The following is a 12,226-nucleotide window of genomic DNA, read 5'->3' as shown; positions in this document are numbered from 1 at the left end:
ATTTTAAAATAAAATTTTTGATTCTGAAAACTAAAAAAAAATCAATTTTTAAAAATTCCAGTTATTTATGACTTGGATTCTTCCCTATACTTGGAATACTCTTTTTCCTAACCTCTTCCTCTTGAAACCTCTATCTCCCTTGAAGGCTCAGCTCAAGTGCCATTTCCTTTAGGAATTGTAGTATCATAGAGAATCATGGATTTGCAGCTGGCAGGGGCCTTAGAAGCCATCTGGTCCAGCATGGTTTAGTAGAATGGTTGTACTTGGACTCCTAGGGCTGTAGTTTAAATTTCACTCCTGACTTATTACCTGAATGACTTTGGGCAAGTAAAATAACTGCTCTGGACCTCAGTTTCCTCACATGTAAAAGGAGGTTATTGGACAAGATGATCTCTAAAGTCCCTGCTAGTCTTAAATTTAGGAACTCTATTGTAGAATGTGATAGAGGGGTGGGATTTGAACAGAGGCCCTCTGGTTCCAGATCTAGAACTCAATCCTTCCCTGATTTCCAGCCTCCTCCCAACATATCTGGTATATATTTTTCCCCTTTGGTAAAATCTAAAGTCTTTGGGGGCAGGAAGTGCCTCATCTCTGTTTTTTTTTTTTCTCCAGGGACTAATACAGTGTCTGGTACATAGGAATCACAGTCCCTCATTTAAAGGGGCCTACATTCTACTGGCTGGATACAACACATGAGAAGATAAATACATACGTGATGATTTGGAGGAAGGAGCAAGCACTAACTACAGGAGGAGTCAGATAAGATTTGCCACAGGATGTAGGGCATGTATTGAGCCTTGCCAGAAGTCAGGAATTCGGAGAGGTAGCAGTAGGATACCCTATATAGAGACACAGAGACTGGAAACAAAAGTTCATGTTGAGAAAGCAGCAGGCAGACTGGTGTGAATGGAATATGTGTGTGTATACACTATACATACATATGTAATCCTAGAGGCAATAGAGAGTCACCAAAGATTCTTAAGTGTTATGGTAATTCTGTATAGCAGGAGTAAATGTTGATTATTTTGTTTAATGTACAGGGCTCTTAAATACTCTTGAAGTAATCTTTGTGCCTTTGGTTTAACTTGATAAATTAGATTTATGTATCTGATCCCTCTTGGGATAGAACTACACTTACATAAGACATTGAGGCATCCTCTTTCTTAAAATTCACTTTTTATAAGAGAAATCTCCTTTTCTTTTAATCCTTATACTTAATATCCTTGTACTTAGGGATAGGCTTCCTCAGACTCTCTTAGAAGGGCAATTGGGAATAAACATTTATTAAGTAAGTGCTGGGGATACAAAAAGAGTCAAAAGACAATTCCTGTCCTCAAGGAGGTCACAATCAATTGGGGGAGACAACATGAAAACAAATATGTACAAATAACCTATGGAATGGCAACACAGGGAATAATTGAGAGGGATGAGGGTCCTAGAGTTAAGAGGGGCGAGGAAAAGCTTCCTGTAAGAGGAGGGCTTTAAGCTGGGATTTAAAGGAAGCCAGGGAGGCCATAGTTAGAAAGGAGGAGGGAGAACACTGAAGGCATGGAGAACAGAGAGAATGCCTAAAGCCAAGAGATGGAGTGTCTTGTTCATGGAACAGCCAAGAGGTTAGTGTTACTGGATCAAAGAGTATATGCCAAGGAGTTAGGTATAAGAATATTGGAAAGGTAGGAGGGGGCTGGATTATGAAGGGCTTTGAATGCCAAACAGAGCATTCTGACTTCAGGCAGTACAATGACTAACAGCCTAGTGCAATAGTCCAGGTGTGAATTGAGGAAGGTCCTTCAAGTTCTAAATCTATGAAGAATGCAGAAGAGCATATGGTTCTCTCTTGGGAATAGAGTTAAAAGACTGAAGGTACTAATAAAAGGGAGTTTAGACAGTTCATTGTAAAGATTTATAACACAGCTGCAAATTCCCTTGTTTAGAGGCTGAAATAGAAATATAAACAGGTTATATATTCACTGCACTGCTGAAGAATAAATTTATTAATTAGATGTAAGAAACCTAAATGTAGATTCAGAAATACCTTTATTTCAAAACAGATTATGCCATCTCTATAGATCCTCCTTCCACTAATATTAATCAGGATCCTTAACTTAACAGGTCATCTTAAGTAGTTCAATTGCTACCAAATTCTTCATCAACCTAGTAGTAGGACTCTTCAAACTAAAATAGGTTGATCCTTTAGACTTAAACTTGAGGCTTTTCCAACTGGGAGGGCCAGTCTGAACCTGCATCCTACTAGCTTAGACTTCGAGAACTTAGGGTCATCTCCATGCCACAATGAGGCACTGGAGCAGGCCTTTAGTGGAATTTGTGACGCAAAAATATACTTTTAAAACTATAATTTATTATAATCATTATTAGAAAGATATGTAAAAATGAACTGAAGAGGTTATTATATTCATATACACAAGTATACATTCACATACAAGCTTATTATACTCATTGAACTGTATTCATAAAGAGCTTATGATTCCTCCATGATGGACTTGGACATTTATTACCATAAAAGCCAGAAATACAGAGAAATAGATAAGAAATAGTCTGGTTTTGTAGGAAGGTTTTGAGACAAAGGATCAGACTAACAAGAATCTAGCTGTGGAAGAAGAGAGAGTGACAGAGAAGATCCAAGAGCCAAAGATATGATGGGATCAGTGGGATAATAAAAAGGAGAGGAAGCATGTCAGAGCAGCAATTTTCAGGTTATGACCAGAATAAGATATAATAAAAAGATATATATATATATACATATATATATACATATACAGAAAAAGATATAATAACCTGTTGAACAGTTCTGATTATTATGGTCCTCCTAGATGAAATATACTCATTTCTTTATTAAAGAAGTATTTACTGAGTGCTCAAGGTATATGACACTGAATAGGGTTCATTCTTCAAATTATCTGCTGAGAATGGACACAATATCATTGAGCAGGGCTGAGGACTGACAACAGACTCTTCTTAGAAACCTTTTTAAAAAAGAAACTTGGTATTGGAAACAAACAAATATTCCATAAATACTTGGATGACTGATGGATTGAGTGAATGAATTTGAAGTAACATACTGGCTATTTTTTCCAGTGTTACCTACCCAAATCATAGGCTCAAAGAATAATAGTTTCATTCTGATGTTAAATAGAATAGTATTTGTACAGATTCACTGGTATGACAAGACAATAGGTTTAGCTGTTACATCATGATAACAAATAAAATCAAATTACTTTAGCACATGAACTCTCAATAAAAAGATCTCTCTAAACCTTCCCTTTGAAATAACAACTGTAATAAGGGGTAAAAAAAAAATTGGAAGAAAGCTGAGCTCTTGGCCATTCCAGGTTTATGATTAGTGCCACGATAATTGATCTCTGTACCTGTAAGTCTGAGAGTTGAGAAGCTGATTTTCCTTGGAGGCACAAAGTCTGAGCAATAAAAGCATTTATATCCTCCAGGGAGAAAGCATCCACCTGAAAGAAAGAAAGAAAATAAATCCTAGCTTTGAGCTATGGAGGAAAAAAAAATCAATCTTTTTTCGAACTGGCTTTAATTCCTATATGAGATCACATGCATACTCTGTATTTAGACCTTTAGGATGAGTAAAAGGGATGCCAGCAACAAGGAACATGGATAAATGTGAATATAATCCCATCTTTTCCAACTCCAAATCTGAGGTTCTGTATTATCTATACTGTCTCCTGTTACCCATCTAATTCACAAGCCTTTCAGGTTGCCTCCCTATTTCCTTTTGCCTTCTTCTAATTGGCTCCTTCACAAATTAAGCTGGCAATTCCAAGATGACCCAGGTTGGCCTTGAGTGTCTCCCCAAAAACTAAAATCTTGGACCAACTCCATTTTGGTCCAACTTGAAGCCTTAAAGTTGATCCTAAAATCAAATCAGTCTTCCAGGGGTACTCCAGAATTAAGTTAATCCAGAGTTGTGCTAGACCTGCTAGAACTGATCAGCATCTATCCTTTCTTCCCTTCATCTTATTTGGAACCTGACTCGTGTACCCTGGGAGTACTAATTTGGAAGCAAACCATTATACCAGAATGGTGAACAAACAGAATACATTTCAATTCTCTTTCTTTTGACACTTGATTTATTTTGTTTTCTGTATCAGAAGTAGCAGGGTGGTACAGAGTGCTGAATTTTGAATTAGGAAGGGATGAGTTGCAATCAGTGTCTCAAACACTACATGTGTGACCGTAGGCAAGTCCTGTAACCTTTATTTGTCTTAGTTTTCTCACCTATAAAATGGGGATAATAGTAGCATTGGCCTCTCAGGGATGTTGTGAGGACCAAATATTGTCTTCTAGGGCATATCATTTATTTCTCTGAATTTCAGTTTCCTCATCTGTAAAATGAGGCAGTTGGACTTGATAGGGTCTAAGGTCTGATCCAACTCTAAATTTATGATCCTCTAAGTTAATGCAATACTGACAGACTACAAAGTTTTGAATTCTTAAGGCCCCTTAATGTAGCAACTGCTTTCAGCAAATACTGGTTGGCAGTAGCTTCTCCTAATTGTTAACTCTGTCTTAGTACAAGTTGGAAGTTTTCTGGCAGAGTTGAATGAAAAAGGGGCAAAATAGAAAAGATGACTGAGAAACTGGGTTCTAGTATTCATTCAATTCAACAAAAGTTTGTGAAGTATGTAAGGCACTACACTAGGCTATAGAATGACAAAATTTGAGATTTGGAAGAGATTTCAGGGGCTATCTAGTCCAACCCTTACATGAAAAGAATCCCCACTATAACATATCTGACAAATGAACTGGGACAAGACTGGTCCTTGTCCAATCTTTGGTCCTTCTCTACTTCCCCATGATCTTTCAAACATCTCTAACAGAGGCTCAGTAATTTCATCTGCTAGTTGTTTCAAGACCTATGGTGATTTGTCTAGGGCAGGTGATTTAATTTATCAAGGGCAGCTAAGTATTCTCTTACTCTTGCCTCATTTATTTGGATATCAATTCCCTGCTAGTCATTTAATTCTATCATTTTTGATGTAAAGGGAAGCCCTTGATCTGAAGGAGCTAATATTCTACTGGAGGAACAGAACATGTACATAAGTTTGGAAATATAAATTAAATATAAAATAATCCAAAGTAATTTGAAGAGGGAGAAATTATTCTAGTTAAGAAAACTTAATAGTTTTCATTTACCTCACAGAGTTCTTGGAACTATTTACCCAGACTGGCCACGAAGTTCTGCTAACTTGTGAAGTGGGGAGCACCTACAATTCCTCCCAGAGGAAACTATTAGAGCACCCTCTTACAAAATAATTTCCTCTCATCATAGAAGTGCAGATTTTGCTCATTTGTTTTTTAGAGGTATTCAGTGGTAAGGCAAAATATAAGAGAGGAAGGAAAAAACCCAGAAAGCAAATCCATTTACAGCAATTTGAAGGCTAAAAATGGTTAATATTCTCATTCTCAGATAAAAATAACCCCACTATAAATCAGGAAGACTTTTCATTAGGGACTCCTGCTGACCCCCACTATGAAAAACCTCTTCACTTGGGAAGGTCTGCTAAACCTTGCATAAAGGAAGGTAGGGTAATGGATATCAGGAACAGTGTAACATTGCAAAGTACTCTTAGCATTCATTATCTCCACCCAAGCGGAAGATATTGATTGGCTGCTAAGATCTGATAATATTCTTACCGACCCCATCTCTACCCTGTCCTATTTTTATACCAAGGCAGGTGTCACCTTTGTGAAAATGACAGCAACTATAATTATTTCAGGGAGGAATGGAAAAATCTGCAAATGCATACATAGCATTTGTGGACAAGAAAAAAAACCACCCAACCAGAAAATGTTTCCCTAAATCAAACAAACCTGGATTTTTCTGCATTTAGTATGAACTTGAATTGGTGCTTAATTCTGTCTCTTGTTCTTTATCAGCCAATTTCACAGAGTAATAATTTAAAATATCAATTTGAGCACATTAACATATACTTCCTTCTCATCAACCAAGAAAATGTCATACTATACCTATACTCATATATATATATGTACATATATATATATAAAGTTAAAATGTAGAATTGAGCCTCAAATTTTCTATTAAATGAGATCATTGTAAAGCACTTAATATGAGTGTGCCTAGCACTTAGTAAGTGCTCTATAAATGTTAGCTGTTATTATTATCATTATTCTAAGTAATGTCCTAATTTTTATTTGTATATATTTTGGTTGAGACCATTATTAAAAGATTCATGTTGTACTTACACATTGAGAAACAATTTAATATTACACCCAGGCTACTGTGATACAAACATTCTTTTTTAAAGGTTTTTTTTGTGAAGATTTAAAAAAATAGATTCTCTTAACATGACCATGAGCAAGGTTCTTAATCTCATAATGCCAACAGGCAATTCATTAAGAATAAAAATTATGGGAGAGTCAAAGATTTGATGTGGTAGGGGGAGTTTCCATACTGGGAGTTCCCTACATTGATGAAGTAGTAGGGCCTTGCTTTGCCTCACCTCCCAATAATTATTGTAATAATTGCTATTTTGATTAACTCAAAAATACCAGATAAAAATAATTAATTTTCTGATAATTTTCCTAATCTCAAGAATATATAATTTGATTTTAGGATCCACTTAAAAACTTTGAGCTTACACTTTAAAAAATCAATTTACCTTAAAACTCTTTATCTGGTATCTTGGGTTTCCACAATAAAACTAATTTTAATTACAACATATAACAAGAAAAAAATTTTATAATCCCATTTTAAAAAGATCTTCTTCTGGTCATTTTTAATTCTAGGGGTTAGAGCACAGCGCTAATGAATCGAAATAAAACATCTAGGCTGGTTAATTTCACAAAGTAAAATTCCGCGGCATGACCACATACTGTACTACTAACTATATCCAGCTGTCTTACAAATGCCTGTCCAGTTAGTCATAAGGAAACCAACCAAATTAAAGAGTTTGAACTACTCCACATAGTCTATCCCTACTTCTGGAATGACAGCTCCATGTGTTGTTCTCCTAGTCCTGCTGCTGATGGATCAGCGGTATTATCTTGGCATAGGAGTAGTACACATATGCATTTTTCATGAGTCAGAAGAGATTGCTTATTTATATTTTTATCCTCTTTTGAATTCCCATGAAATCTCACCCAAAGAGATGAGGCTTTAGCAAACTGTAAAGTTGGATAAAAAATATGAAACATGAACATATAAACATAAACATGTAATAAAATACTGACATGTACATAATATGCATTATGTACAGGCTGACATGCATATGCAGAGTGTTATATAAATACATATTGAAGGCAAAACTATAATGTAAAGGGTATACTATACTGCCAGAAACATGATTAAATAATCACATTCATTGCTAGTATAACCTAGTTGCTGTATCATTTTAAATAATTTCCTCAATAAAAATGGTAATCTGTAAATTGAATTCAAAGTGGTAGCAAATAAGAAGGGTGTTTTAAAAAATTTATAAAATGTTAAGACCATAACTACACTTAACAAATTAACACACTGAGTTAGGTCGAGAAGGTGAAGTTTTTTTCCATGAGTGTAATTACTAGCTATCTTATAATTAATTAATAAAAGGTAAACTGATACAAAAAATGTTAGCTCAGAGATTTTAAGTGGGCTCTGCAATCAAATTATATATTGCTGAGATTAGGAAAAGCTATTAAAAAACAAATTATTTTTATCTAGTCTTCCTTTCTGAGTTAACCAAAATAGTAATCATATTAAAATAACATGAACCAATAATATGAGGCATTATTATGAATAATACGGCAATCAAATATCCACTTTTGCAAATGTTTAAATAATGAATTAGATGACTGCTTTTAAGATATGTGAGGGCAATGGGCAATTAAGAAGGGAAAGTCAGCATAACCTAGCGACAGAATCTAATGTCCCATTTAATAATATCCTCTAAATAAAACTGGTAACTTGTAAAGTGAATTCAGAGTAATGGCAAGTTTACATGAAAAACAGAATTCTATGACATATTCTGTTATAACCAAATAAGAATTTAATAGCTATACTGTTTTAAAAAAATATGAGCTGTTATGGTCAGGGATCAGGAGAATTGACAGGGTAACTTGAAGGGGTCATGGGAGCTGATGAAAATGTCTCGATGGGCCAGAAGAGCAGACACTTGGTTGGGTTTTTTGGCTGTTGTTGCTATGACAAATGAGAGACACAAAAACCTGCTTTAAAAAAACCAGCTGAGATAATGAACAAGAGAAAAGCAGGCATATGCCTTGTTAAGATGCCTAAAGATCATGAGTAGAAACATTTTAAATTTTTATTATTTTTAAAACCTTACCTTCCATCTCAGAATCAATACTGCTTATTGGCTTCAAGACAGAAGAGTAGAAAGGGCTAGGCGATGGGGGTTGTGGCTTGCCCAGGGTCCCACAGCTAGCAGTGTCAGAGACCACATCTGAACCCAGGACCTCCTGTCACTAGGCTTGATTCAATCCATTGGGCCACCTTGCTGCTCCCAAGTGGAAACATCATTAAAACTACAACTGGAATGATTTCCCTAGAGTTTGGTTTATGGATAGATGCTAATACTAAAGATGTAGGAGAAAATTCAGTAAAAGGCAGTAAAAAAGGGCACTATCTCACAACACAATAATCCATAGGAATGAGGGTCAAAAGTAGCTCCTAGTATCAGATCTCAAAGTACTCATAGGTATTACCTGCCCAAGAAGGTAGATCAAGAGACAGCACAGGGCTGCAAGTGAGTTGTCTAGAGTCTGAAGTTCTTCTCTTTCAATCCGAAGGTGAAAGCAGGCCAGAAAGGTGTCATAACGCTGGGATTGTACCCCTGCCTCTTGGCTCAGCCACAGTGTTCTCAAACTAGGTGTTCCACCTATTATAAAACAAGTTCATTTACCATTATTCTCAGAATCAATAAGTTAAAGTGTGCCTCTTCCAGAAATACATTGAGAGGAAATATATCTTTCATCCTGGACTTAGTGCTTTACAGTTTGCAAAGGCTTTTTTCAAGATTAAAAATATGCTCTATTTCCAAGTATTTCACTGAACATGATTATGTTTTTTTTACAGATTTACTCTTGAAAAGCATTTGTTTCTGCTAATGCCTAAATATGTACATTCAATAACACTTGGAGTCTCCATGATTCTCCCTTCCTTTTTTTTTTTTTGTTGGAGGTGGGGGAGTGGAGTTGGGAGTCTGGGCTGGTTTGAGGCTCACTTCATGAATGTAGATCTGCAACTCTGGTATAACTTAGGATCTACAAAAGTTGTCTGGGTCCCTGGGAGGTTAAATAATTTGTCCATGATTGTGTAATCATGTGCTAGTATGTGTCAAGAGGCAGGTCTTGAATCCAAATCCTCTTAATTCCAAGGCAAAATGGTAAGCACTATGACATAATGCCTTTAAGGGACTTTCAAAATGAATCTCTAATCACAAGTGTGATAAATACGGAGGCCAAATGCACTAGTTATACAGATTACTTGGGGGAACCAAACTAGGAGATGATTTCTGGAAGCTGGCCTCTTCAATACTAATTTCTATCTCTCTCCTATACCTTTAAAATTATAAACTATTATGAAACCAGTTACATTTAACAGGAAATTTTTAGCGATCCACTTATAAACAGAGATAGGTCATCTATAATAGGAAAACAGACCACATATAATAGATAAACACATCAGATATATATATATGTATATATGTACATATATATCTCTCACATATAGAGATATCAAAGAATGAAATAAAATGCTTTCATTTGCACTGTACAGAAACCACTGCAAACAAAGTACCATTAAGTGCCAAGAGCATACTATTCAGTTATGTTTAAGAATTCCAGATGGAGATATATAATAGAACAACCTAAATACTGCTGCCATATTAGAGCCATCTTGCTTTTGCTTGTTGAGCAAACAGAAAGGTGCCAGTTTTAAGATCAGGCAGATTAAGCTGTAATTGATAACACATCTCCCTTTATTAGAAGCAGCTGCAGTCTTCAGTTAGCAACACTTGGTCACAATAAATGGTTCAAGTGCTGTGATGCTGAGTTCTAGATGTTACACATGTTTACTAAGCAAACAAAGTCCACTAACCAAATGGTACCAGAGTTAAATGAATCTAGATGGTTGATTTTTCTACTTTTCTCCTTTAATGTTTACAATATTTATTTTAATATTCTTAGCTGTACATTTCCTGACAACATGTACAGAATCACACCCCAAAAAAGCCATTTGCAATTCTGAAAATTCAGAAGTGTTCCTTCTACCAAGGAAACTTTTCCTTTCATTTTTTTTTCTAGCAAAACCCCACAAAAGGGTGTATTTTCTCTTTTTCCTTGAAAAATGAGACAAAAAAGGAAAAAATGCAATGGTACAAAGCAAATGCAAAGAAAGTAGTTCAAAACAGGTGTCAGGTGTGATTTTTCCTAGTAATGAGGTCTATTAGTTAAATATCACAGGTGAAGTTATAGGTGATCCATTTTTTTCAATCACTTTAAGTCTACGAGACACATTTAAGAACATACCTTAAAGATCAATTCCTTTTATGAGGTAAGGATGAATAGGCAATGGAAGCATTTTATTCTAAAAGTATGGAGAACAATATTTTCCCCTTCCTTAAAATTAACAATTAAATGAAATTAGAAAGAAAATTCAAATCCTAAACAGTATGTTCAGTACCAAAATTTAAAGAATGCTGTATTTGTAATTAAAAAACCCAAACAAACCCTTGAGTTCCAATCTCTACCCTGGTACTTAATAGTTGAGTAACTTCAGGAAGGTCACTAAATGTCTATGAGTCTTAGTTTCCTCTTCCATAAAATTAGGGGGTTAGTCTCAGGTCTAGGATCTGTAAGGTCTGTTATACTTTTAAATCCTAAGCTAAGAGTGGAAGACTATTAAAACTTCTTGTAATATAGAAGACAACATTTCCGAAGGTTCACATGGGGAAGAATGGGGAACTATATTTTATTTCTGCCAAAAGATAACTGGATTATTAATACTTAGAGTTAGAAGTGACCTTGCATATCATGCTTAGATATCAGAAGCAAGAGACTTCAGGACATTAGGAAGAATTTTTCTATTATCAGTTTGCAGACATCAGGGAAAGTTGTTAGTCAAGTAATTTTGCTTTATGTAAAGTCATACATTCAGTTTTGTTAATGTTTTCATTAAACTGACTTATTAAAAAAATTCTGGTATCATCTTCACTTCTCAGGCATCTCACCAACTACCATGCACCACCTAAACCAGAAAGCAAGTTATGGAGCTCCCCCTCTATTCTGCTACATATCAGGGGTTGCCTCAGTTGCTCGTTATATTTAGGACCAGTTCCGGCCATGCTTTACCCCATCTTCCCAGCCGTCTCTCCAGTTGCCATTTCCCATTTCAAGTATCTCTTGTCTGCTACCCTCCTCCATCTTCTACTTCTGGAACTATATTCAAATCAACTCTGTTATTGTTCTTGGAAAGGGTTTGTCAAAATACTCCCCCTATGACTCAATTCAACATTCCTGTAATTTTCCAAACCAATATTTCCAAGGCCACCATTCCCTTATACATATTCAACTTCTCTGTTAGGGTGTATAGTTCTTAAGGCAGGCACTGTCTTCACTTTTTAAATCTGTATCCTCAGAGCTTAACATAGTGTCTCCAACAAAGGAAGAACTTTAATAAATACTCCTTCCCTCCTCTATCCTTTCTTCCTTCCTTCTTTCCTTTATTCATTTGTTTATGTTGGCCCAGCCTGAAAAACACTGCCACCTTTTCCTCAGAGCATGGCAAGTCAATCCCTGAAGGAAGATCCCTTCTAGATTCTAGTTTTTGAATGCTCATCTATTGGCTCCTCCCCTAGAGACATATTTTTTAGAACATACCCAAACAAAGAGACTCAGATAATTTTTTTTTCTAGAAAAAACCTTGTACTCTTATTTACCACAATCCAATACAATTTATGATGATTTTTCTTCTTTCTTTTCATCTTAAAAACACTACTTGCTAAATACGGGACAGCTGTCTAAGAGGGGTAGGATAAGGGATCCTGTGGGAAATTATGGTGATTAAAAAAAAAGACTCAATAAAAACTTTTTTAAAATAAAAAGGAGACAAATGAAACCAAAAAGGGAGATCAAGAAGAAGTTTGATTTCAGTTTTTACCTTTATCCTTTGTGGCAATGTAAATCCTCTCAAACTTCTAAGTATGTTATTAAGGAATTGTGT

The 12,226-nt window shown here is 35.5% G+C and overlaps 1 protein-coding gene across 2 annotated transcripts in view; it reads right to left on the bottom strand.

Annotated features, from left to right (window-relative positions):
* Nucleotides 1–12,226, bottom strand: part of FAM120B (family with sequence similarity 120B) — a 122,462-nt gene that overhangs the window by 72,300 nt on the left and 37,936 nt on the right. For both annotated transcript variants that reach the window (XM_044671932.1, XM_044671931.1), the window contains exons 4-5: nt 8,710–8,882; nt 3,387–3,479 (exon numbers count right to left, since the gene is read on the bottom strand). In XM_044671932.1, coding sequence (XP_044527867.1) covers nt 3,387–3,479; nt 8,710–8,882 — 266 coding nt within the window. The remainder of the gene's footprint in view (nt 1–3,386; nt 3,480–8,709; nt 8,883–12,226) is intronic.

This window comes from Gracilinanus agilis, chromosome 4, assembly GCF_016433145.1.
Source record: "Gracilinanus agilis isolate LMUSP501 chromosome 4, AgileGrace, whole genome shotgun sequence".
Lineage (NCBI taxonomy): Eukaryota > Metazoa > Chordata > Mammalia > Didelphimorphia > Didelphidae > Gracilinanus > Gracilinanus agilis.
This window is presented reverse-complemented; position numbering and strand designations above follow the sequence as displayed.